The sequence below is a fragment of the Rhinolophus hipposideros genome (assembly GCF_964194185.1).
Source record: "Rhinolophus hipposideros genome assembly, chromosome: 20".
Classification (NCBI taxonomy): Eukaryota; Metazoa; Chordata; class Mammalia; order Chiroptera; family Rhinolophidae; genus Rhinolophus; species Rhinolophus hipposideros.
The window spans coordinates 50,130,435-50,158,190 of record NC_138066.1 but is presented as its reverse complement, the minus strand read 5'-3'; the positions used below and the strand labels follow the sequence as shown (position 1 = coordinate 50,158,190).

At 49.6% G+C, this 27,756-nt stretch overlaps 1 protein-coding gene across 2 annotated transcripts in view; it reads right to left on the bottom strand.

Annotated features, from left to right (window-relative positions):
- LOC308488857 (uncharacterized protein) overlaps positions 1–23,952 on the bottom strand; it is a 139,716-nt gene extending 115,764 nt beyond the window's left edge. For both annotated transcript variants that reach the window (XM_081029083.1, XM_081029082.1), the window contains exons 1-3: positions 22,136–23,952; positions 19,914–22,050; positions 13,983–14,091 (exon numbers count right to left, since the gene is read on the bottom strand). In XM_081029083.1, the coding sequence (XP_080885209.1) occupies positions 13,983–14,091; positions 19,914–19,965 (161 nt within the window). In that variant the 5' untranslated portion in view covers positions 19,966–22,050; positions 22,136–23,952. The remainder of the gene's footprint in view (positions 1–13,982; positions 14,092–19,913; positions 22,051–22,135) is intronic.
- Between the last annotated feature and the right edge of the window lie 3,804 nt (positions 23,953–27,756).

The following is a 27,756-nucleotide window of genomic DNA, read 5'->3' as shown; positions in this document are numbered from 1 at the left end:
ACATGACCCTTTGTCTGCCCAGCCCTCCAGTATCTTCCAGACCCTCTTCTCTGACCCTATATCCAGGTCTTTTCCTGGGACACGGACACATGATGTACTGAAGCTACCTCCGACTGGCTTGTGAGAGCCAAGCCTGCATACTTCTTCCCAACTCCACAATCGGAGCGGTCCTGTTCGTGAGCTCGAAACTGACCATGGTAGGAGTATTTACACCAGAGGACCTGGCAAACATCGGGTCTTTTCCCCCCTAAGAGCCAGTTGTCTGACTCTTTACTGCACATCATCACACAGATGAGGCTAACAGGGTCCCCATCATGCCACACTTGGGGTGGGCAAAGCTGCAACGTACGGGAGACCCTCGAGCTGAGTCACTGAGGGCCTTCCAGGGCAAATGCTAGCAGCTTCCATGAAGAAGCTCTTCATGTTGGCTTCGCAGGTCCTGGGCCTTCTCTTCTCTGTAATATTCTCAGTCCCTAGAAGGCGGAGGATACTTCCTGAACCTTCACCCCTGTCCACGAAAAGGAAGGCAAAATGCTACATGGGTCATTCTCAAACCTTAGCATATAAATGAAACACCTGAGGCCCTTGCTCAAGATACAGGTTCCCGGCTCCCACCTCAACTAGTCACGTTCAACTCTCTGTGGAGGAGACTGAGAATCGGCACTGGGTCTAACCCAGGTGGTCTGGAACCCCCCTGAGAAATGCTAAGCAGCCAGGCCCATGTGTCCCGTCCCCAGCGCTCATTCCAGCTGGTGGGGGTCAGACGTCCCCCAAGTGTCGTGTTTTCTCTATCAACAGCTGTGTGGAGGGATTTGAGCATTTCAGCATTCAGAAGGAGCCAGAGTTTCTCAGATCTCCAGCCTGCTGTTCAAAAATGCCACAATGGATTGTTGCTGTGCCCTCAGAATGCCACCAGCCCCTCGTGGGGGCGTTGTGGAGACTTGTCGGTTCATGAGCCATATGTAAAACACTTGGAAAGAACAAATAATTCCCACACAGACGGCAAAAGGAGAGGCAATTTTCATCAGCCGAGACACCGTAAATCTTTATATATTTTATGAATCTCACTTACATTTCTTGTCCGACTTGTGCATAAAACTTCTCCAGATTTATACAAGCCAACTACATAAGTCATTCCCTTCCCAAACGGGCTCTCTATCTTGATGACCTTTTAGAAACCAATGACTGCTTTTCTGTTGTTATCCATAATTGGAAAAGCACTGAAGATAACAAAATTTATGGCAAGGAATGATCTACCTGAGCAAAGCCATAAAGAACGCGGGGTATCTGAAAAAGGAGCAGAGAGGGAAAGGCACTCGCTCCCTGTTTGTCAAATGTTATCTCCGTCAGCCAGGATCTTCGGCAGCCGTGGCACCCACGGCAGGCCCCTGAAACCCAAGGCTGGGCTCACGCACAGCTGGTCCAGGTGCAAGTTTATTTTCTGTACGTGAAGTTCTAGAGACATAATCTGCCACCGCCCAAGTTCACTCTCATTTCCAGTTGACAGGGACTGTGTTTCAATGGAATTAAGAGATGAGCCAGGATAGAGGGGTCTGAGAGAGAAAGAGGGATCACGGAAACATCCCTGCTAGTTTACCAAGGACCTACCATGTGCCACGTACATGGGCTGGAGGCACTCAGAGAATGAAATACACAAGAATCCTGCCTGCATGGTGTTTACATCCTCTTGGACATGAGATAGACTCTGGTGGGTCCAGCCAGAGAGGGGAGCAGGAAATGCCCTGCCCACGCCCACCACCCCCACCTACTCATCACTGGCCTCCTGACTGCTTATTCTACCGCCAATCCATCTTCCCCAAAGAGATCTACCTGAAACGCAAATACACCCTGTCACTGCCGCGCTCAGAAACCCTCTGTGGTGTACCCATGTTCATCTCAGTATTATTCACAACAGTCCGGAAGTGGACCCAACCCAGACATCTATCAATGTATAAACGGATAAACAAAACGTGGTCCATCCAGACAATGGAAAATAATTCAGCCCTCAAAAGGAAGGAATTCTGACACCTGCTACAACATGAATGGATCCCAAGGACATTAGGCCACGTGAAGAAGCCAGACACAAAAGGACAACTACTATGTGATCCCACTTATGTGAGGGACCCAGACTGGGCAAATCCATAGGGAGAGAAAGTAGGATCACATCGAGTCACTGAGCCCCATCCTGCCTCCCTATGGCAATTGGGAGGAAATCCAAGAAGCCGTCCTGCAAGACCTGGTCCCACGCCCACTCCTTCTGGCTCCTCTCCAGCCACTCTCCCCTCCCTCACCTGCTCCACCCCAGAGCCCCCTTTTTGTCCTTTGAACGCACCAAGCTTCTCCCCACCTCGAGGGTCTTGGCATTGGCTGCTCCCTCTGCCTGCAAAATCCTTCACAGGCTGGCTCCTTCTTGTGACTCAAATTTCAGTTTAAATATCACCTCCTCCGAGAGGCCCTCCTTGACCTCCTGTTGCCCCTGCCAGTTTCGAGCATGTCATCCTATTTTAACTCTGCACACAGTGTGTCTTTGTGTCGGGTATTTTTCTTACTGTTGATTTCTTTCCTGTCTCCGCCAACCAACACAGCTTCTCCACCAGAACAGGTGACAGTGCTTGGCGCATAGTAGGTGTTCAAAGTATTTTGGAAGACGTGATGAAGGAAAGAAGGCACTCAAAAGTCACATGCCTACACACTTTCACCACTGGGGTCACCGCTGGAGTCACCTCTGGGGTCGCTGCTGGGGTCCCGGGGCAGTGGTGCTTCGTGGGCAGGGGGTCTTAGAGATCTGCAGCTGCAGGGACAGCAGCCAGCCCTGCGGGGAGCTCTGGAGCATGTTGGCTCCGCAGCATTGCCCCAGTTGAGGCAAGGTGGCCTGACCCCTGCCCCTAGGCCGGTGGGGACACAGGCTGTCCCGGGAAGGCCAGGCTGAGGGATTATGGGGGAAGACGCCCTCCAGCTGAAGGCAAGTCCAGGAGACAGCTGACAGCAGGGGAGGGGAGTCTGGGGGCCACACACAGCCCCCATGTTCCATGTGGTTATCACTGCCCACCAGGGTGAGGACAGCCTCTCCTCAAGTATTTCCTGCTACCAACCACGCTTTCTGCCTGTTGTTGGTAATACAGAGGGGCTGAAATACAGAGGGGCTAGGGGCAAGGAGAAAAGGGGTGGGCAGGCGGGGGGAGAGCTGTGTGGCCCCTCCCGTGCTGGGCTCACTGCCCCCCCCCACAGAATGAGGCTCTGGACCAAACCCCCCCAGAGAAGCTGGGGTGCTCCCAGACCCACCCTGTTCCATGGCTGCCTGCTCTCCACAGCGTCAGGAGCCATTTTCCCATTCAAGTGCTCATAAACCTCCTGCTCAATCTGCTACCTCAGCAGACGCCGTGCTTCTAGGAGACCGCTCAGCTCCCTTCCCAAGGGTGGGCATTTCCAACCACCCCTTTGTGGGGTCTGAGCCTGGGGGGGTCACAAGTGGGGGGCTGTGGGGAAGGGGTGGAGGGAGCGTGATGACAGCTCCCTGTGGCACTTGTTTCTGGTGGGGTGTGGGGGGTGTGCGTGTGTGTGTGTGTGTGTGTGTCACTGCAGTATGCTGCCAGAGCAATTTGGTTTCCAAGGAAACGGTGTGAAGGTGCGTAGGCTACTGCCCGTGCTCAGCGAGTGAGAAATGCATGTCATCAGAAGCCCGGGCTCCCTGCTGCAGCCCAGCCAATTACTGCCCACTTGGTGGAGCCCAGCAACCAGAGGCCCGCCTGCAAAGCAGCTGGAGAGGGGCCGGGCTGGGGAGCACCCACCGTGCCAGCAGAGGGCCTGGCTGGGCCAGAGGGGCTGAAGGAGGGCTGGTCGCAGGACAAGGACGGTTCCCCTGTGAAAGCCAGCAGCTCACCCTCTGAGCCCACCCTGTCCCCACCCCTCAGCTGCAGTGTGGGGGAGCCAGCCAGGCAGTCAGGAGGCCGTCCCAGGCCCCACTCACCGCTAATTATTTTCCATGATGAACATGTTATTATGTCTTACACTCGAAATAATCAATTTGGAATCACCACTTTGATGAGTTAATGGGCACTTGGTGGGTGTCATTTCAGACTCTCTTTGCAAAGTACAGTTCTATTTTTAACAGCGGCTGCATCAGACACACAGGAGGACATGCTAAGTGTGCAGGGCTCCCTCTCTCTCTCTCTCTCCCCCATCAATCCACACCGCCACCTCAGCTCCATGGTCTGGTTGGAGCAGCTCCATTCTCTGTGCCCAAATCATGGGTCCCCACCTGGCTAAGCCCTCTATGTGTGCTATAGACTGAATATGTGTCTCCCAAAATTCACAGGTGGAATCCTACCCCCCAGTGAGATGGTACTAGGAGGTGGGGCCTTGGGGAGGAGAGTGGGTCACGAGGGCACAGCCGTCAGGAATGGGATTAGCACCCTTATATTGTAGAAGGGAGCCCGAGAGCTCCCTTGTTTCTTCCTCCTGCGAGGACAGTGAGAAGACGCCGCCTGGAACCTGGGAAGGCCCTCACCACACCCCGAATCTGCCTGCAGCTTGATTGGGGACTTCCGGCCTCCAGCACTGTGAGAATCAATGTGTCAGCCGCCCAGTCTGCGGTGTTAGAGCAGCCCCGACACACTGAGATGTGTGCACTAACCCACTGAGGTGGTTTTGATTGCTGGTTCCTTTCACATAGGAAAGTACTGAGGCCCTGATTTCAGAACGGAGAGTCTGACCTCACGCCCACGGAGGTCTACATTATCGATTCCAGTGTCCCCACCGTGTTGATGATATAAGGAGAAAAATTTCAACAGACACAATGTTTTCACTGCGAAGACAGACAATAGGAGAATGAGAGGCTAACTGTCAAACATCACAGAGGCACAGAGAGGCTGAGAGGCTGCCTTCTCCAAAGCAAGTCCTAGCTGCAAAATGGATCCAGAAATGGGGAACAGGGTTCTCTTCATGTCCTGCTTAATCCCACTCAGGAGAGAGGAGCAGGGAAATCCCTGCCGAGCGCCTCTCTCCAGGGTGCCTGAGACATTCAGCCTGGAGAGCTCTTAAAAGGCCCCACTCAAGTGCTCGCTGGGCACCAATGGATTCACAGCGTTCACAGGACTCATGAAAGCCAAAGAACGGGGAGCTTTCCGGGGCACCTTTCTGAGAACTAAGGTGCTGCACGGGGGTGGGTGGTTGGGGGGGAACAACAGAGAAAAGCAAGTTTGCACTTACTGCTGTTGTGAAACCTAGTGGCTTCCACCCAAACTGAGACAATAAAGGACTGTGAGAAGATGTCTGCAAAAGCATGGGAACCCCAAATTCAGGTGGCCCACAGGAAACCCGAGAGGGCGTGCAGACCAAACACTCCAATGCCGACAGGTAGGCTCACTGAGGAGCCCTATCTCCACATCCCGGGCACCCAGGATAAGAGGGCATGGCTGTCAGTGCAGCTGTCCACAGGGACCCCCCGGATGGTGTCCTCAGCGCCACCCCGGGAGTGCCAAAAGCTCTCGGGTGCTTGCTGGATGAGAGAACAGCACTGTGCCTTTGGTTCTGTCTGAGTCTTTCAGCTCCATGGTCAAATGCAGCCTTGCTCATGCTCATTGAGAGCTCTGGGACAGAGGAACAGAGCAGGATTCAGAGAAGGAAGAGCCCCAGGAACACACAATCTCTCCGACGAAGGAATGCCAGGAATGTGCCAAACATGGCAGGACACAGTAGGGAACCTGGTGGACACCACTGGAGAACCTCAGACCCCCAACCTCCAAATGCAGAATCATAACATGCCACCTGCCCTCAACATTTTTTAACAGATTAGAAGAAGAACTGAATCGAAAATTGGAACACTGCAGGTGTGGGGTAAGTCACATTGTACAAAGCACATTGGTGTCACTGGTATTTCCTAGTGCCCTGGCATTAGCACTGCACCTTACCCATGTGCCACGTTCTTGTACCATGTTCTGTGTCCTGAGAGAAAGGTGGAAAATCCTCAGTGGAGTCAGGCTGGCATCATTATTACCCAAAACATCACCTGTTTAAAAAATATTTCAAACTTGCGTATATGACCTGAAAGCAATTTCCTAACAAGGTTTTTAAAAATATCTCATATGAAGAGTTTTGTGGGTGTTGAACTCATTTTTTAAAGATATGAAATGTACAGCACTTCCCAAGATTGCAAAAACAACTGACATAAGGAAAGGTGAAAGTGAAATCACCAAACTTCAATTCAAAAGAAAAAAACCCTTTACTCAATTGTCAGATGGGATTGAAAAAGAAGTATCTTGGTTCAGTAGCTGCAGCCACCAACTCGCTTCTTCTGGTTGCAACTACATGTCACTGTGAGGTGTCAGTTCCACCTGTGACCACCACGAAAAAGTGTTGGGATAAACAATTTAGTCGATCTTCAAATCACGTTAAGCATTAAGCCAAAATGTTCAAAACTAATGAAGAGTGCTCAATTTCTTTTCCATAAAGGCATTTCAGTGGGAAAGGACAGTCTTTTCAAGAAAGGGTGCTGAATATCTGCATGCAAAAAGGATGACTCTCAACCTATATCTTACACAGTATTTAAAAATCAACTCACAATGGAACAGAGACCTACATGTAAAACTGAAAACTTCTAGAAAAAGACATAGGATCCTGGGATTAGGGGAAAAGTTCTTAGATACAAAACAAAACCCACAATCCATAAGAGAAAAAAATGATAGACTGGACTTCTTCAGAACTAAAAACTTCCATTCTTTGAAAGACATTGTTCAGAAAACAAACGGACAAGTCCCAGCCCAGGAGCAAATATCTGCAAAACTCATATCTGTTCAAGGACTGGAGTCCAGGATATTTAAAGAACTTTCAAAACATAAAAATCTGAAAACATACAACTCAATTTTTAAAGGGGCCAAAAGATTTGAAAAGACATGTCACACGTCACTAGAGAAGGTACACAAATGGCTAATCAACACACATAAAGATGTCCAACATCACTATTTATTAGGGAGATGCAAGAGAAAACCTCAATGTGACATCACAACAGATAGAATGGCTACGATTTTTTAAATCTGCCAATAGCAAGTGTTGGTGAGGATGTGGAACTCTCACGCACTGCTGGTGGGAATGCAAAGCTATACAGCTACGTTGGAAGACAGTTTTGGAAGTTTCTTATAAAGTTAAGCAAACATTTACTGTATGACGCAGCAATCCATACTGGAAACATGTTTTTGTTCCCACAAAAACCCACAAGTGAGTGTTTGTAGCAACCTTACTCAGCATCATCAAAAACTGGAAACATCCCCAAAAGTCCTTCAACTGATAAAGGATATAAGAGACAATGGTACATGTGTACAGCCGAACGCTACTCAGCAGTAAAAAGTACCAACTCGCGGATACACACAACACAGATGATTGTCAAATGCCCGTGTTATGCGAAAGAAGCCAGACTCAAACGGCCATACACCTATGATTCCTATATACTATATGTCGGACATGCTGGAAAAGGCAAAACTGCAGGGAAAGATAACAGATAACTAGTTTCTAGGGACCAAGGGCCGGGGGAGTTTTAACTACAAAGAAACCCGAGGGAATGTTCTGGTGGGAGGGAACGGTGACACACCTTGATGGTGGTGCTGGCTGCAGATTGCATGCATTCCTCAAAACTCACAGGGCTGTTCATGAACAAGGGCAAATTTTACTGTAAGCAGATGATACCCCAATAACCCCGAGTGAAAAAAAATACAGTCGATCAGATTGACCTCATGAAAATAGCTGTTTGTAACAGCTGTGTAACGTTGATTGTCATCAACAAATGTGGCCGACGATCTGGTTGGGGCACGCATACAAAGTCGAATAATGACTATTGGTAGTACTCAGGTTATTTTCAAAATGACTTATTCACAATTGTACTGTTTGGACTTTCTCTACAACCCCACAGCCTTTTTTTCCTGACGTAAACAAATGTTGATGGCAAGTTCAAGCCCTGTGTTTGGATACGAGGCCTGATGTCCTCCAGCATTGCCTCCCACCTTCCCTGGCGTTTCCTGCCATGGAGGTTTGCGCCATCCACTGAGCGCCGAGCAGGAGAGGAGGGGCACCTCCTTGTGCCAACACCTTTGTGGGTCACCCACTGGGCTGAGCAGTACTCACTGAGGACAGGTAACAGCTTAGGTGAAAAGATGGGGGTGGGGGTTGTCAAGCAGAGGCGAGGGGTGGGACTTAAAAGAGAGACGCAAGCTGAGAGGTGTGTTGGGAGGGAACAGGTGGAGGCCACCTTAGTGGCGCCAGGTGCCACTTAGCAGCTGGTCACGGGCTGTCTACTCCATCTCGATTACGTGAGCAGAACCGGCAGAGCTGACTGAGGTCTATCACGAGCCAGTCCCCCTGCTGCCCGATTATCCAGCTCAAGAGCAAATAACCTAGTGACCCCTTCACTCCAAACTAAAAGGGGTCACCAGCCCTTTGGCCTCCGTGTAGTTTGACCGACAAATAAATTCTCCTGTTTGTTTAAGGAAAGGTCTGCAAAGCCCCGAGCCTTGGGAAGAGACCTTCTTGCTGCCAATCGGAGCAGCAAATGCCCCGCCCCTGGGTGCAGTGTGTGCAGGCACCAGGAGAGAGGGCAGAGGGGAGGCCCAACCCTCTCCCATCCTGTCTGTTCTGCAAACACAGGCGTCTGCGTTTTATGAAACCAGGAAGATGTGGTCCTACTCCTAGTGTGTCTCCGACATTCAGGAGAGTGGCATGGCCCTTGCAACCCTGGGTACAGGTGAGACCCTGGGAGCCGACAGACAGAATGCCAAACGGCCAGACAGGGCCCCCCGGGAACTGGGACCTGACACCACAGAGGTCCATGCATTTACCTCGAGAGGCAGAGGACAGTCACCTGCAGAGACGAGGAGACCAGAGGTCAGTGATCTGCTGAACTGGGGGGCTCCAGGGCGCCCCCCATTCTCACAAGCGACACCTCCTAAGCTTCATCGAGCTGGCTCAGGTGGGCTCTGGTACTTGAGGAATTATTTCCATTTTACTGATAAAACTCTGAAGCCCTGGAGGGGAAGTCACTAGTCTGAAGTGACATCACCAGTTAGGGGAGGGCCAACACTCAAGCCCAGATGCATTCGAGTCTGAAATCTGTGCTCCACAAACTACTCCTGCAGGGCGGGTTCCAGAGAAAGCTCCCCGTTTGTGAACTAGCCAACTCTTTCCAGAGCCTTCCCGGGGGTTCTCAGCCCTGTCCCCTCCATCACAGAATCAACTGCGGATCTTTAAAAACGGCAGGTGCCTGGGCCCCCTCTCTATAGAAGCACACCCCGGGGAGCGGGTGGAGGACCCACAGCTGATTCTTCCTAAGAGCTGAGCCCTGGTCAGTCCTGGGAGCTTCTGGACACACACTGGACCCAGCCAACCTCCTCCTCCTCGAAACTGGTTGGCTGTCTCCATTTCATCAGGGACACCAGAACCCCAGGCCAGGCTAAGCAAAGGGCAGGAAGGGAACAGGACTGCCAGAGGAGGAGGAGCTGGCATCTCACAGGCCTGGGAAGGCTAGGGCTGCATTCCTGGTGGGCAGTCAGCTCAGGAAGGAGGGTGCTGACGCGATCAGAGAGCGTGGACATGGGCTTGTTGGAGGCCTCATTGCCCACCAGAGCTGGTGGGCAGGGCCTGCTTCAGATGGCCCACCTGGGAAGGGGTGGGGAGGGGCCAGACTCACAGGTGTTGGTGGCAGCCAGACAGAAGGTGTAGAGGCTACAGGTGAATCCTGCCAGGTAAGGCAGGGCAAGAAAGATCCAGATTGCTCTCTCCTGATCTCCCCCCTCCCCAATATCCCGCACTAGGTTTCAGACTTGCAAGCCGACGCCTGGCAGTTACCAGCCCACCAGTTTCTTCTCCACTGGCCAGTATTGGGCTTGCATTCCCATCTCAGAAATGATTGCCAGTGGACTCCCCTGGGCCATTTCTTCTTTGAGCCACGATGGGGTCTGCAAATCACTGGCGAGCAGGCTGAAGATCCAGCCCCTCCAGGTGCAAAGGGGCACCCCTCCCCGCGCCACCACCCTTGCAGGGTCCTCCCTGTGCTCCTGCCCTCCAACACAAGGCAGCTCTTGTGGTTCCCCTCCTGCTCCAAGCACTGACCATTCTGCAATTGTACATGCACCCCTACACCTCAACACTTGTTACAGGAAAACTTACAGAAACAGAAACGGGAAGGAACTACCGTGTTTCCCCCAAAATAAGACCTACCTGGACCATCAGCTCTAGTGCATCTTTTGCAGCAAAAATTAACATAAGACGTGTCTCCTGGAAACCCAGGCGAATTCCTAGATGCCAAAGTCCGCTCCACACCCCGGGGCCTCATACCAGGAAGACTGAGGGAGGACAGATGGAGAGAGGCCGCCGGAAGCATTCTCAGCTGCAGCAGCTGAGAGCCCCTCCCACCTTCGGCCTCCACTAGCAGATTCATACCCCACCCTATAGGAGGGAAACTGTCCAGAATATTGGTCCTGCTCTTCCCGGCAAGCCCCCCAGCGCTGATGGGAGTCCTCACCACTTCTCTCCCAGGGAGGCGGGCAGAGGCTGGGGCTCCTCCAGCTTCCATGTCCCCGACACCTTTTCTCTGCCCGTCCCTGAGATTTCCACTCGTGCCCCTCCCACTGCACAAGCTCAGAGGCCCTCCCCGCCTCTCCTCCAATCCTGGTTATCCTCCAAGGCTTCAAGGCCCAACCTCCTTCCTCCAGGAAGCCACCCAGATCACCCTGAGTGGCAGAGATCTGGTCCCTCCTTAGCTGTCCTTCTCAGCGTGTCTTAGACATGTCGCTGTAGCCCTTCTACACACGTGCGTCCTGATCGTCTAAGTGAAATACAAAGTGCGTCTCGTACAATGTGGTTTGGTGCACGGTGCCCACTACCCAGGTGGTGATCAACTAATCACACTTAATTGCTTACGTGGCTTACTGGCCAGGCATCATTGCCAGAACGAGCTCACAGGTAAGACTAGCGTGACAGGTGTGCATATTCATTCTCTATTGTTGCTATAAAAAATTGTCACCAGCTGAGTGGCATAAAATGACATGAGTTTATCATCTTACACATTCTTTCGGTTCTAAGTCTAACCTGTGCCCGAGGAGCTTTAGCATCGGGGACAGACACACATTTCTGTCACCCAGCCTTCCACAACAGCAGCTTTCCACTCCACGTACTTCTCCGTCCTCTGTGGTTGTCATGCGGGGCGGCCTGCAGAGTCTCAGCTCCCGCTCCCCACATAAGAACGCAGGACAGGGTGAGGCCAAAAAGGAACACCCACGGAGCCATAAGCAAAAGGAGACATACCACTATAGTCTCGCTGGAGGCTGGAGCCACACTGTCCGCAACCCGCCGTGCTAACTGCAATCCGCGCTTGCCAGCTCAGCCCCCATCTTCTTGCTAGCCCCCATCTGCTGCTAGTGTAGCCACAGCAGTTACATTAGGGGCCAATGGCTCACTGGTTACAGCTGACGGCCAACTAGCCACAGCTGATGGCCATCTGATCACAGTTGATGGCCATTTACTACCTGAGCCAGCACCTTTCCACGTGAGGCTGAGAGCCTGGAAACTGCACTCCTGGCTCTGTCCCCACAGTGGTTTACACTCACAACTGCGGGGAGGGGAGGCAGCCGGGTTCAGGGTCAGGCTGCACCCTGACTGCCCCAGGAAGCCCGTGACCTTGGCAAATCCTCAGACCTCCCTGAGCCTCTGGTTCCTCTTGGGACAGGGGCGCAGGATCAGGCTAGATGGTTTGTGTGGCTCTCCCAGCTCCCAGGTCTGTCACGTGCCTCTAACACCTCTGTGTATATTCTCCCTGAGTCACATCTGGAGAATAATCCACTGCTTATAAAAGTGCCCGTGTTTTCCAAAGGGACTCTTGTTCCCTGGCATCCTGGATACTGCTACTTTCTACCTGGACCTCATGGCTCCCGGGGAAACATTGTTTACTCTCATTGTCCTGTGGTGTAATTATTAGCTGCACTTGGCCATTGAAGAAATTCCAGCCATAAGTAATAATGATGATTAGAGAAATAATAACAGGCACCATCCCCTCCCCATGTCATAGCACTGGCTGCTGCTGCTGCTTTTCTTTTCTTTCTTTCTTTTTTTTTTTTAATGCCACTTAGTGCCAAAGGCCTTCAGAAAAGGAGTTAATTAATACCCCTTGCTGTGGACTAATTCTCGTTTCAACATGTGGCTGTCATTTCCCTGTCATCATAGCTGATTTACAACCGGGTTTAATTAAATTCTCCGTACATTATTCAGCATTCTCCAAAGACACCACCAGAGAGGCCCAGGGTATTTAAAATGTCACCTGCTGAGGCATATCACCTCTTCTTAAATAAATATGACAGTGATCAAACTTTGGCTAATTACAGTGACTTAGTTATTTGTTTGTATGTTTTAATATTTAATTGCTTTCATGTTCATCCAATTACTGAGCAACAGCAAATAGAAATTAACTTTTTATCAGCGTGTTGCCAGCCCAGCAAATAAGCACCCTGAAGCCTCCACATACAGGGAGCTGCCCAATCTGTAGAGAAATGCAGACACGTGCTCAGCTCAGCGCATGGGTCGAATGAATTACAGCAGAACCCTCCTGGCTCTTGCCCCAACTCTCAGCCTGAGCGGGGCTGCCCCCCAGCTTCCAGAAGCATCTAAATTAGGGCAGTTGAGCTACTGGACACGCTCGGGGATATAAGTCCACACTGCCACCCTGTGGCCACTTGGCGCAACTGCCTTCGGGTGTTTAGGATTCCCGGGAAGGAAATGAAAGAAAACTCCTGGGGATACAGGAGCTGCGTCTTTAAGGTCCCACACGGACCGCCCATCATCTCCTCCTCAGTGGAGGCGCTGTGCTCACGTTCCTCCAGCTTTGAGGGCGGGGTGGAGGGGCCGCTGCTGCTCATTACATGTTCTAGTTCCTTCCGCCAATCTCCCTGGGACAAACATCTGAGACCATGTTACCTGTATGCCATTTGTATTACGAATTCCAGCAGCTGGAAGCACCATCAGCTAAGACACAGGAGCCAGGATGTGCACACAGCTTATCATGAACGGTGTTCTGAACAAATGTATTAGCCTGACCCCAAGACGGCCCCCGGAGCTCCCAAAAGCCAGTCCCTCTAACGTAATCTTGCAAGTTCCCACTCACTCTCTTTCCCCTCCCCGCGCTCCAGCACACCACTTCATTTCGACATTTGCTTTTCTCCCAAGTCTCACCTCAACATCTCAGAATCTCTGCAGAATATTAAAAATAAGAATAATAAAAAGGGTGAAGAATTAAGCCCTTTCTGGAACTTGTCAGCGATTCCAAATTGGGTAAGAATGTTCTACCTCCAGCCTAACCCCACAGCCTCATGGGAATGCTGGCTTACAACGCTTAACTTTCCAAAAATAAAACTAATCTTTTCATGTACTTACATCTTATCTCCCCAGCTCAGCTGTAAGCTCCTTAAGGGGCAGGCGCAGAAACTAGCAGAGATTTCACCAGGCTAAGAGCTAAAGAAAATACCAACAGGGTGGCCGGGTGGCTCAGTTGGTTAGAGCACAAGCTCTCAACAACAAGGTCACCGGTTCAATTCCCACATGGGATGGTGGGCTGCACCCCCCCACACACAACTGAAGATTGTGAGCAACTGGACTTGGAGCTGAGCTGTGCCCTCCACAACTAGATTCAAGGACAATGACTTGGAGCTGATGGGCCCATGGGCCCTGGAGAAACACACTGTCCTCCAATATTCCCCAATAAAAAATTTTTAAAAATGTTTTTTAAAAAAAGGAAAATGCCAACGGGCTGGCCTTTTGCTAAATGGCCTATGAGTGGCCATTCTATAACATCTGGCTCACAAGGGGGCAGCTGCGTGTCGTGTAAAGAAACCCGTTCATTCACTGAGTCAAAAATACCTACTACGCACAGGCATTGGCTTTACAATGTGATAAAACAACAGTGTAAGTCCCTGTCCTTGGTGCTGGAGTCTGAGAGGAAACACAATACTTACCAGGGAGGTGTGTGGAGCAGAGGGTGGAGTCCCAAGGGTGCAGCCAAAGGAGGGGACTTGGTCTGAGGACCCAGCAGAAGCTTTCTTGGGAAGCCCTGTAAGCTGACAGCTGAAGAAAGAAGAGGCACCTTTTTCATTTAGCAAAAGACGAGGAGGCCTGCTGGAAAATGTTTCCTGGGAGCTCAGAGTTTATGCAAATGAACACAACCCAGAAAGACAGGCTCTAATTGGTCCCGGCAGGTGCTTCCCTGTTCAGAGGTCAGCACAGAGGTCAGCACCTGTGTGAATGTCTCCGTGGGGTCCCTGAGGCCCTCACTGGCTGTCACACCCACTGTCTTCAGATCCCAGAGATTTTTACCCTAGATTCACACTGAGTCCTTATTCCCCTTCCCTCTCAAACTAATTCTCCTTGACAGGTAAGTCCTTAGAGAAAGCAACAAAGCTTCAAATCCTGTGGCTTGGCCAAGAACTACTGTGAAAAACCAGGAGAGCGAGGTGGCAGAGAGGACAGCACCAAGGGCTCCCTTGGTGCTGCAGCCGCTTAACCAGGTTGACCTCACCCCTGGTAAGGCACATAGATCCTGAGCTGTTTCACACTCAGTGAGAAGTGGCTCATCCACACCCCCACAGACCTGCACAACGGCACTGCATTGTGGGAAATGGTTAGCGCGTTTGTGAACACCTAGTTGGAGCTCAAGGTCAAATACTACAGTCAATACCACTGTGGTGCGTTGGCTCCATTCGTCATGGGGAAATGCTAAATTTCAGTAGAAGGTTCCTGAAACTAAAGATGTAAATTTGCCTCATCCAGGCTCCTGGACTTCCATGAACGCCAGGTTAGGGTCCTCAGCCAGTCTGGTCTATAATCGCTTCTCAGTAAATATTAGCTACTGGGGCGGTCAGTTGGCTCAACTGGTTAGAGCGCAGTGCTCAGGACACCAAAGTCGCTGGTTCGATTCCTACATGGGCCAGTGAGCTGCACCCTCCACAATTATATTGAAAACAATGACTTGACTTGGAGCTGGTTGATGGGTCCTAGAAAAACATACTGTTCCCCAATATTCCCCAATAAAATTTTAAAAAATAAATAATAAAATAAAATAAATCAATATTAGCTACTATTGTTTGGGGCATGGATTCCCTTTGCGCAACTAGGAAAATCTACTGACTCGTTTCCTCAGGGGAAAACAAATGCCCATCCACATACATAGACACGATGTTTTCCAGACAATTGCCGGTGGTCGTGAGACCCTCATCTCCTTCCTAGGCAGATGTCAGAGTCCTTATCCACTCAGCAGTTTCCTTCCAGAGGAAAATTATCTCGCTATCCCCAAGAGTACACAGCACTTGGAAAGAAAAAGAAAAAATAGTGACTAAAATGGGCCATTCAGGAATAGAAAGGAAGCATCTTTCTTAGCCACCACCATCAGCAGGCAGTTTCTACCTGTCATGTCCCATTTACAAGTCTGATTATTTCATGGAACCCAGTTCTCCACCAGACACAGGGGTGAGGCCGGTGGAGGGAGGGCTGAGGGAAGGAGGAAAATACTACCGATGCTATCTGATTACACTAATTACTAATAATGACCTAAACCAGGAACCCAACCACAAGTCAATTCATTTTAAATGCTACATAATAATGTTTAGGATAAGGAATTAATTTTTATAGCCATTGGCGCAGTCGAATTTCCACTGTAATACAGATTTATTACAAATTAAATTTTCCCCTCAAGTGGTTAATAAAGACACCATATACAGCAGAAAGGACCTCTGTGATCAGACACCTTCATGTTATGCTAGAAACCAAGGGTGGGTGGGTGTTTGAGGGGCTGCCACCCCCCCACACCACATGACACATGGCTCCCACTCTGCATGGCCTCCGTTCCATGGGAGAAGGGAGAAACATCTTCAGGCAAGGACATCTCCTGGCTTCCCAGGTGACCAAGGGCACCTCGCCAGCCTCAGCGGCTGGGCCCCGCTGCTTGTCTTGGCTGCCTGGTTCAGGCCCTGAAGAGGAGCAGTGGGGCGGGGACAGAGTGATGCTGGAGCCCTGGGTTTCCCAGGAAGGTCAGGCTTCCCTACCCCTCCTTCCAAAACAGCCAAGCCAAAAGGGCATCTGTGGGTTGCGTCCCAGGCGAGACTTGGTATGGGTGCCCTCTCCCCCCTTTGGCTCCCCCTCCACCCTCCCTATTCAGCACAGCTGCCTGTCAGTCACCAGAGCAGTGTTTAGAAGCAGCAGCAACCTGGCCCCACCTCGGCAGTACCGTTTAGCAGTCTGGGGGAGGGGGGGGGGGGCTAGGGGGCCAGTGCCTGGGAATCTGCATGGCTCTGATGGTCAGCCTGTGGGTCAGCCTCTGCATGAAACCCTTCTTTCTCATGGTCTCAGCACCACCAGGGCCAGAAGGGGAGATGGGCGAGTCGAGTGGCAGGAACTCCCGTGCTTCCACACCTGAAGGTCACTTCCTGCCAAAAGCCTGAAAGCCACAGGTTTTAGGGGCAGAGCTGCCTGACTTCCACTGGGGGGGTGGTGGGGGGAGGGGTCGAGGGGGGGTCTGGCTCTTGTCCGGACCCCCACAGGGCAGCAGTGAGGTATGGTAAGCCCTGAACCCACGCATAGAGGCACTGGAGGCTGGAGCAGAAGAGCCTGAAAGCATTCCCCCAGGAATAAAATTACATTAAACAACGCAATGCAGGTGTTTGCACGCGGGACCCACAAGTTGGATTCTTTGGCTGTGGCATTTCCTCAATGGTCCTAGGACCTCAGATCACCAGCCGGCATTTTGGGCCCCTCGGTCCCTCTACCTTTTACTGGAACAACTTCATCTCCATTAGTAGCTAAAAACGAGAGTGACGTGATATTATCATAAAGGTAAATACATAATTATCGTAGGGGGTAGGTTTAAAAAACCCACACAAGCTGATTATTTATTCAACCAACTGGAAACACGAGCGAAACCACCCCACTCTGACAGGCGAACAGAGTCATAATTGCTTTTTAAACATAGGTTTAAATGTTGATCTGTTGTGTAAATACCTTTGTAGAGGAGCACGCTTTAAGGAAACACTGTGGAGGGGGTGTGTCTTGGGCAGGGGGCTTGGTTGGAGTATGAAGACTAATCATGAAAATATCCTGGTGCGTTCCCGTGAGAACATTCCCATGAAGCCTTCCCCTCCTATCAGAGGTTTTTAGGGACATACATTTTGGATTCTTTCCCAACCGATTCTGTATTAGTCAGCTCCAGCCGCCCTAACAAAGCACCACACACTGGGCGGCGTGAACAACAGAAATGTATTTCCTCACAGTTCTGGAGGCTGGGAGTCCAAGATCAAGGTATCGGCTGGGATGGTTTCTTCTGAGGCCACCGGTTTTATTTATCTTTAAGGACAAATATGCCAGAGGATGATTTAAAAATGATAATAATGAATAACATAAATGCCTCAAAGGCAGAGAGAACATTCCAGAAAGTTCCAGACTTGAAGGACTGTCCTGACAAGAGAAGGAAGCAGGTGGTTTTCAGGGTCAACCTTAGGCACCCCGTGAGGTGGCTGGGAGCATTGGGGGACAGGGCAGCCCCACCCAGGGCCTGGCAGACGGGGAGATGGCACCCAGGCGCCTGCACGCTCCCCAGCTCATTAGCAGCCATCCTCAGCTCTCCGTTGTCCAAGGGGCAATTCTCCCCCCTCGGTGGCTCTTCCCCGGGGGGCATGCAGGCAGGAGGACAGTGCCTACTGACAGGTGTCAGGTCAAATCACCAGCTCTCCTGAAAAAATCTTCCTGGTCTGTCGTCTTTGCCTGCAGCCATGCCATGCCAGCGGTGGACAGAGAGACATACAGTCCTCCTAATCATGCCAGGCAGGTGCCCCCACAGCTCTGCACTCCCGGCTCCCCAAGGGGCAGAAGAACAGTCACCGCCAAGGGCACGGTCCCTGGGGCCTCCAACAGGCTTTAGAACAAAGCATGGCTGAAGGTAGGTGCATCGAGTGGTGGCCAGACATAGCTGGCAGGGTGGACGCTGGCTTTCCTGCCCGCCCATCCCTTCCAGGCAGCAAAGAGAAAAGGAGGGACCGGTTTCCAGGGGACTGCATCGCCCCAGTGTCTCCGAACAGGTGGTGCCAGTGGCCCCCCCATGTGTGCGCAGCCCATGCCCACCCCCCTTTTTACCTATTATTGTCATATGTTTATTTCCTTTGTTATCATCACCGCTGCCTCGGGCATTTTGAGCTCTGCACCAAGACAGGACACGCACATCCCAGCCCCCGTGTGGCCCTCTGCCCACTCCCGGGACTCCCTCTGCCATCGTGCGACACCGACACACCGTGCCTGGCCCTCGCTCAGGCAGCCTGGAGGCAGGAAGGGGCTTCCTCCCAACAATGGTCACTCTGCTCCCTGCCCCCTCCCTCCCTTCTACCCCACCCTGGGAAGCTGTGGAAGGAGGGAGTAATTTGGGGGTGGTGACGGGAAGGGGCTGAGGAAGAACTAGCAGCTCACAGCCATTGGGTGTGGCTGCGGGCACAGCACACAGAGGAAGGGGACGTGCCAGCCTGAGCAGCCAGCGGGTTTCAGATTCCTCCCACCCTGCCTGGGAGAACGCACAGACCACATCTCCCAGTCACGGCTGGACTGAGCGCCTCTATGGACAGGCGACTCGGGGGCCAGGGAGCTGACACAGAAAGCTTTGCAGACAGAAGATGTTAAAAAGCAGCAGGGAGGGGGGAGAAGGAGAAGTCCTCTCCGGCCATATTGGAGCCCAGGGAGGAGCGAACAGGCAGACAAAGGCAGGGTTGCCTCCCTCCCTGCCCACCCTCTGCCCTCCGCACCCCCTGGGCACTTTGCCTCTTCCTGGCCCACCTGTCTCAGGTGACCACGGAGCACGCTGCCTGGCCACTGCCACACTGGACGCTTCCCTCCCCTTGATTTTTGTTTTTCTAAAATAGCTGAGCTGTGCTCTAACGCAAGGGCAAGGGCCCCAGGGACCATGCCCAGGACAAGAGGGGCTTCTGCATGGAGCACACCAAGGAACAGCCCGGATCAGCCCCCTGGCTTCCCCCTAAGACCGTGTTCACACCCCATGGGCACCGTCTGGGCTCTGAGCAAAGTGAGGAGAGCAATGAATGCTCCAGTGCCCAGGTGCTGCCCCCAGGCGCACAGATGCCGTTCACTGTGCAGAAATGCCCTCAACAGCCCAGCCCCCACCACGTGGGTGTTCAGGCTGCATTTGTCTCCCTCTCTCTTCTCCCTCCCATCAGAGTGACATCTACACCCTGAAGGTGCCACCTCCCCTTTCCCATTATTCTTCGGGGTGATTGGCAAGGAGAAATGTAGATGGGGGTTAAAAATAAATGGTGGACGGGAAGGAAGGAGCCACAATCAAGGCCGGCTCTGGCGCGCTGCGGGGCAGCCTGACCCTCCCATGGTTCCACCTGAAAACGCTGCGCCTCTGCCACGCCCAGCACGGCAGTGTCCCGGGGACAGTGGCCTGCTGCCAGCTGCTGCCTACGTCCCCAGGAAGGGCACTAGCGTGGCTTCAACATTGCCATTGTCTCCATGAGGGAGGCCATGGAGTTTCTGCATGGGGGGTTGGGGTGGGGGCTCCCCGTGGTAGACAGTCCCGTGCCCTAATGGGAAGTGGGAAGATGATGGGGAGATGAGAAAATATTGTCCTAGGGACTTGTTACTCGTTCCCAGACCAGAGAGCAGGCCGGAGCCTGTTACTGCTCTCTTGGTAGGGTTTTAAAAATCCTTGTATGTCCCAAAAACACAAATTAAGCTCTGATGAATGTGATATTAATTAAGCACATGAAGCTCCACGTGGGAGATGGAAGAGGTCGTGCTGTCAAATGGCAGGAGGAGCGGACGTTGTGTGAACCCATGTCTCATTGTTTCTCCCTCCAGGGTGTGGAAGTGCGGTGGGCTCACCCAGGCAGGCTTACCTGCAGGCAGCAGATGTGGGTGGCCGTGCAGGATTAAAGCCTCTGGCACCATCGCAGATAGAAGTCGGGGTACTGAGGTGGCAGGAGAGCCCTGTCACGTGCTGTCTTCTCTCACCAAAAGCAAGGATGTGAAATCCATTTCACACATTCCGAAGGCGCGCTCAGCCCTGAGCGGGACGAGGCTGCCTGGAGGGGCTCAGGGCGCCGCCGGGGTTCATTCCGTCTGTAAACCCGAGCCTGCGTCCTGCAGGAAGAATCCTCCTTGTCGCGCAAGGCAGCTTGTTCTCCCAAATAGTACGCAGGAGCCAGAGTCCCCCTGCCACAGCAACCTGGCAAAACAAAATGACGCTTCCAAGGAGAAATGTGAGACTGAACTTGAAAATCAGGAGGGGAAGCTGTAGCCTGGACTTTAAAGTGCTTGGATGTCACAGCCACCTCCCAGGTGGCTCTTGGACACTCTCAAGCCCCTCAGTGCTTCCAGTTGGAAGTGGGAGCAGCCTGGGGGGGACACAGAGCACCTTCATCTTCAGGAGATTTGCTCTCAGGGAGCTGAGCAGATCCTCAGTGGTCCCGCCGGGCAGGATCTGGGCCAAATGGGGACAGAACCAGCGGGGGCAGAGAAGTAAGCCAGGAGTTACGCCCAGGGGTCGCCCAAGGGATGACTGTAGGTGCAGGTGGTAGGGATCCGGTCCATGTGAATGAAGCCCACCTGGATGGTGAGGGAAGAAGGAGGCAGCAAGACATGTGTTCAGGGAGGGGACAGAGCGTCTGGAGAGGAAACCAGCGAGAAAGGCTTTGGACGTGGCCAAGAGGCTCAGAGCTAGAAGGGACGCTTGCTCTAGGGCTACAGCTATCACTCACTAGGACAGGCCTTCGGCTGCAGGGGGAGCCACGGAGCCACCATGTGGGGCAGGGAAGTGGGGTGGGGCTGAGGATGGGCAGAGCTTGCAGGTCCCCAGTAACCCTCCCACCTCCTCCATCAGGAAGCACCCACGGCCTGTTCTCTCCTCGATGGGCACGTTGCTCAGACCTCCAGAGTCTAACCAACATCGTGCTGAGCTACGAAGTCTCCCATTTATTAGTTAGGGACCCTGCTATCGAGCAATTGTTTGTGGGCTCCCCCCCAAATTCATTTGTTAAATCCTAACGTTTCAGGTGATGGTATTTGGAGGTGAGGCCTCTGGAAGCAATAGGTCCTAAGGGCAGAGCACAGGAATGGGATCAGTGCCTTAGAAAGACCCCCGAGAGCTTCCAGTCCCTGCCATCGTGTGAGGTTCTGTAGAAAGGACAGCCACCTAGGAAGAGGGTCTCCGCCAGACACCAAATCTGCCGGCACCTTGATCTTGGACTTCCAGCTTCCAGAACCACAAGAAATAAATGTCTGTGGTTTATAAGCCTCCCAGTCTGTGGTATTTTGTTAAAGCAGCCCAAACGCATTCAGACACATTCTTTCCGCCAGATCTGGCCAACGCTGAAAAGTTTTGAAGCACCGTCCATAAATGTCAGACACTTCGTGATTGTTCCCCAGCCATTTTCCTGGCTTCACCTGGGCTGGGGACCCGGAGAAATTCAAGACAGGTTTGGAGCTAAAGCAGAGCCTGTTATTCACTCCAAAGACCCGAGGAGGAAGTTTCTATAGGCTCGCACTGGGCTTTCTCCGTGGCATTCAGCATCCATTTCCACTGCCCTGTGTCAGGGGACCTAGCCGGCCAAAACCTCGTTTCCCAGAATGCCTTGCTTTTATAGGGTACCAGATGTGGCTTAGGTCTGCCAATGACGCACTTCTGTGATGTTTGGACAGCGAAGGGACAAGAAGTCCGACTCTTTCTCTGCGGTGGTGTGGTTCACGAGTGGGTTTCCAGTCTCCTGGCGGCACTGTCCAGCCTCAGCTCCGTAGGTGTGAAGCAGTAAAATGTTCACAGTCACTTTAGGATTTTAGGATCACGGCTCTGATGTCATCATGACTTTGAAGCTAGTTATGCACTCGGGTTTCTACTGTTTCAGCCTGCCATTAATCCTCTAAGCACCTACTTTCTTCTATTAAGTCCCTTTGGACTTGAAGCACCCGGACTGGTTTCTGGCTTTAAAGAGACAGCTTCTAACACTTCCTCAGTAAGTGCAAGGCTTGCTGTCGTCACTGTGGGGTAGACAATCATTATTAGTAGATTAGTTTTCTTATTACTACTATTATTCCTAAGTGGCCATTGAATGTTGTCACATACCTTTTCGACATCTGTTGAGAACGAGTGCTCATACAGTTTTTAAACCTCAATCTGTTGGAGGTACATGTGGGCTCTGGTGGTACGAAGAGGTGGGTGAATTCTCGCAACGAAAAGTAACCAAACTGTAGAAAATTGTCAAAAATCCACCTGTGGGGGTACTGGAAATTGACCAAAGGCAGACAATAAGCTGAGGGGCTCTTGTTCTTGGAACACTGCTAGGGCATCAGGGAAGAAGTGGAAGGGTCTCTGATCAAGGGTCTCATCTGGGGACGCTTCCATCCTCCCAAAGCAAGGTGGATACGGATGGGCGCAGTCAGAGCAGGGCCAGGGGAGGGCTTGATTGGCGCAAGGAGGAAAGTCCAACTTTGTAAGCTTAAGGTTGCATCCTGAGGTGGACCAGCAGCAAACCAGTCAGAAAAGCACCGGGGAGCCCCTGGACTGGGGAACTACGAGGTCCGACAATTAAGTCCGTGAACTCCTCCTAGAAAAATCATTGGCTGACCACTAAGCGATGCAGATTCAGGGGTGACCCAAGGAAGGCAGGATGAAAGTCAAAAATCAGAGCAAAGACATCAGCAGCCACAGACCGTGGGAAGAACAGATCCCACAGACAAGTGAAAAATAAAAAATAAAGAAATAAGAAAAATGAACAGAATCCAGAGTTACTTTATTAGGTTGGTGCAAAAGAAATCGTGGTTTTTGCAGTTATTTATAACCTTTTAAACCACAATTATTTTCGCACCAACCTAATATTACTTAAAATGTCTAGTTTTGATCAAAAATTATGAGGAATACAAATAAGTGGGGAAGTGCAAGCCACACCCTGGGAAATAAAGCAGTCAGTAGAGACTGGCTCTGTGCCCTGAGGTTAGATTTAGCAAAGACTTCAAGGCAGCTATAATAAATCTGTTCAAAGAACTAGAGGACCCAGAATCTGTTAAAACGACAAACTGTATGTTATGTATATTTCACCACTATTTTAAAAATGAGGACAGGAAAAGCAAAACTGAATTAAATTATGTTCAAAGAATTAAAGAAAACATGATGACAACAACTCAACAGATAGGGGAGCTCAAGAGAGAAATGGGAACTGTGATTCTAGAGCTTAAAGGCAAGATAATCAAATTGAAAATCCGTGAGATGGGCTCGACAGCAGATCTGAGATAGTAGAAGAAAGGATCCGATAACTCAACAGTAGCTCGACCTGAAGAACAGAAAGAAAAAAATGTGAACAAAATGAACAGAGCTTCAGAAACTTGTAAGATGACATCAAGGAAATTGACACATATAATGGGAGTCCCAGGAAGAGAAAAGAGAAATAAAGGCGCAGAAAAAACATGTGAAGAAATTATAACTGAAAACTTCTCCAATTTGATTTTTTAAAAACATACTAACCTACACATCCAAGAAGCTCAACAGACTACAAGTAAGATGGAAACAAAGCGACCCACATAGTTGAGCTGCTGAGAGCCAAAGGCAAAGACAACAATCTTGAAAGTAGCGAAAGAAAAATGACTCATTACTCAAGGGAGTGACAGTAGGGTCACAACTGACTTCTCTTCAGAAACCATGGAAGCCAGAGGCAGTGGGTTGACATATTCCGATGAACCTGTCAACGAATAATTATCCATCCATTGAAACTGCACTTCAAAAAAGAAGGCAAAATAAACACATTCCCAAATAAACAAAATGGCAGATATTCATTGTAGCAGACCTTTCCTGTAAGAAATACTAAAGGAAGCCATTCAGACTAAAGTATCTCACCCTCAGCACTATTGCCATTTGGGGCCAGGTAATTCTTTATTGGGGGCTAACTTGTAGACTGTAGGATGTTTAGCAGCACCTCTGGCCTCCATCCACTAGATACCAGTAGCATCTCAGCGTATCTACTCTCCCTGCCCATTCCCTCCCAGGAGAACACCCCCCCACCCCCACCCCCACCCCCACCCCCACCCCCGCCCTCTGAACAGCTCTGGTCCTTCCTCCTGTGGCCCTTTGTGGCCCTGCATGGTGTGCCATGCCTCCTGTTCCTGGGGAATCTGTGAGTATCTTATCCTTAACTCCAAGATATGTATTAACTCTAAGAACAGCCAAGTTACACGAGAAAGGAACTGGTATCATAATAATACTTACCCCAGGGGTGAAAATTAAGTGTGTTTTTTTTCACGTCCCTATCACATAATCCTGACAACATAAATGCTAAAAAAAAAAAATGATTTTTAACTTAAAATCGTGATATAATTATATTAGAAGGATGGAGAGAGGGGTGGGGAAAAGGGGCACGGTGATAAATCCTCATCCTCCAAAATGGCAGGTCAATAATAATGTGAAGAAGTAAACTACGGAGGTGCATACAAAAACAGAAACAACCCAAGTGAAATATGTCTGGGAAAGGGATCGTAGAGGGAGGGTGGGAAGGCGTGTGAGTCTGTTCGGGCTGCTACAACAAAACACCACAGACTGGGCAGCACATATACAACAGACATTTATTTCTCATGGTTCTGGAAGATAGAACTTCAAGATGAAGGCTCCAGCAGACTCAGTGTCTGGTGAGAGCCCACTTCCTAGGTGACCAGCTTTTCACTGTAACCTCACATGGCAGAACGGGCATCTTCTATCAGGACACTAATCCCCTTTGTGGCCCCCACCCTCATGCCCCCCCCCTCCTTCCAAAGGCCCCACCTTTTACTACCATCACCTTGGGGTTTAGGTTTCAACATGTGAATTTGGTGGGGAGAGAAACACACCCATTTAGTTTATTGTGGAAGGGAAGGAGCTTGAAACTTATTTTTTTTGTTCCTTTCCTTTCATTTGACATTTAAAATGATGTACACGCATTAATGTAATTGAAAAAATAATTCAAAAAATATATAGATTTTAATGTTCTTAAATTTCCAGTTAAATTCAGAAAGAAGCTAAAGCAGGTCTACACCTTAAAAATATGTAGAGAATATGAGAGGAGGGTAAAAATATAATCTATGGAACAAAATCCAGAAAATGGGACGAACAGGCAAAAAAAGAGAGCAGCATTAAAACCAAATATACTTGTTATAACAATAAAAGTCACTGACTAAAATTCCCTTATTAAAAAATAAGCATAATGAGTATCTGCGCTTTACAAGAGGCACGTCCGAAACAAGAGAAATTAAATATTAAAGAGAGATTAAAAATTAAAACAGCAAGCAAAGGTTATTAGGTAAATGCAAACAAACCCAAACCAGAGATGGAAATGTTATCAGGCATCATAGACGCAAAAGCAAAAGATATCAAAACGACTGGGATTATTTTATCTTGCTGAAAGGCAGACTCCACAATGAAAATAAAGTATAATTTGCCACACCGCAAATTAACATGGGATCAAAATATATACATGAAAAATGGTCCAATGCAAAGAAAGTTAACAGCATTATGCTTGTAGCAGTAGACACTCTGTCATCTATATCAAGTGGACCAAAAATTTAAAGTATTTTCATGAGATAATTCATCAACTTCAATACATTTCTACCTATAACTAGATAGACAGAGTGTGACAGCCAGCCTCAGAGGTGACCCTGTGTGTAGGCCCACCTGCTACTGAACATCCTGTGTGACCAACAGAGTCCCAAGAAAGGATGGTAAGTTACCTCTACGATTAGGTTATAAAAGACACCCCAGCTTCTGTCTGGATTATATACTCTTCCTCTTTCCTTTGAATCACTCATTCTTGGGAAGCCAGTTGTAAAGTTGTAAAGAGAGGTCCACAGGGCAAGGAGCCCAAATGGCTTCGGCTACCAGCCACACAGATAAGCCACATTGGGAGCAAATTTTCTGGCCTCAGTGAAACTTTTAGAGGACAGTGGCCCTGGCCAACACCTTATCCCCTCATGACACCCCGAGCCAGAACCTTCCAGCTGAGCTGCTCTTGAATTCCTGACCCACAGAAACCGGGAGATAGTAAATGTCTTTTGTTTTAAGTTACTATGTTTTGTAGTAATTCATTGAGTAGCCATAGATAACTAATACATATAGATAGATACATGGGTAGAAAGATAGATTTTAAACGTGTGTCCTACAACCATAATATGTTCTCTTTTCACACACCAATGGAACAGTTGCAAAATTGGTTATACGTTGTTTCAGAGTAGATCTTTTAAACTGCTTTCTTTTCTATCCACATACAGGTAAAATCTGATAAGGAATGTCCTACCGGATACAAAATAAAAAATAACAACAAGATAGCAAAAAGAAGCCCAAACATATCAATATCAATCCTCACAAATAAAGCGAATGGACTAAAATCCCCTATAAAAAAATAGAGACATTAATATTTTTTTGCTTTTTTTTTCTTGGCTAGTTTTTATCGAGGCAAAATTTACCTGTAGTGAAATGTACAAACTTTAAGCGTAAAAAATGATGGGCAGAACCTGAGATACAGGCCATAAGGTCTTCTTAAAAGTCAAAAACGTAACATCTGGCTCGAATATCTGGTGGTGGGTATATGGATTTATTCCCTCATTAAAGATACTTATTTTTTAAAAGACACGGGGCTTGACTGCACGTTACTGCTGACATAGCCTAAATATTCTTTCATTCTTTCATTCTTGCTGCATTCAGGTTTTCCACCCAAGGACACAACTGAGAGATGATTCTTTTTACCTTAGTGTGACAGTATCAACGGGCTAGGTGCTGCGTTTGCTAGCTGAAGCAAGCAATAAATATTTCAGGATACATGTGGTCCGGACACCAAACGCCTTCCGGCAAACAGGGAGCCCTGCTCTGTGCACGCGGAGATGGATACAGCTAGATCCAGGAACATAGCACACAGCCAGGCTCATAGTAAAATTCAGCACATATTGTCGGGCTGTTTGAATTTTGGACCATTAAATAGCTACAGCACTTAGGTTGCTGGCCTCAATAATAAGCATCAAAAGTTTATATGTGCCACAATTTTTAAAAATTCTCTCACCTTTAGAGGACATTTCAAGGCCATCGGAATAAAAAATAACACATCTGCAAATCTGAGTATAGTCTCTTTTCTGCCTCATTCTATAGAGCGGAGAGGGTACAGACTACATTTTAACCACAACTTTTTACAAACAAAAACCAGAAATTAAGAGCCAAGTTTAAACAAAAGCCTAAAAGAAACCGCCAGTGATTTGGAAATATAAAAACCATCTCTTAAATAATGATGGTGTCAAAAAGGAAATCAAAACCTATTACAGACCATTCAGGAAATAATGGGATACAGCCAAAGTTGAATATAGAAGTGAATTCCAAGCTTTAAGTCTTATTAAGGAAAATAAGAAATAACAAGAAAGAATGTTAACTATATTTTTAAAGTAAAACAAGATAGCAGAAATAAGTCCAAATATATCAATATCAATACTCACAAATAATGTGGACTAAAATCCCCTATAAAAAAAAACACAGAGAGACATTCAGATTTTTGGCTTTTTTTTCTTGGTTAGTTTTTATTGGGGCAAAATTAACATGTGGTGAAACTCGACGAGTTTTGATAACTGCATAAACCCATGCAAAGAAGGATCCGACAAACCATTTCCATCTCTCCAGAAAGTTCTCACACCCCTTTTCCGAAATCCCCGTCTCCCTGCAGACAATCAGAGCTCTGATTTTCCTCACTA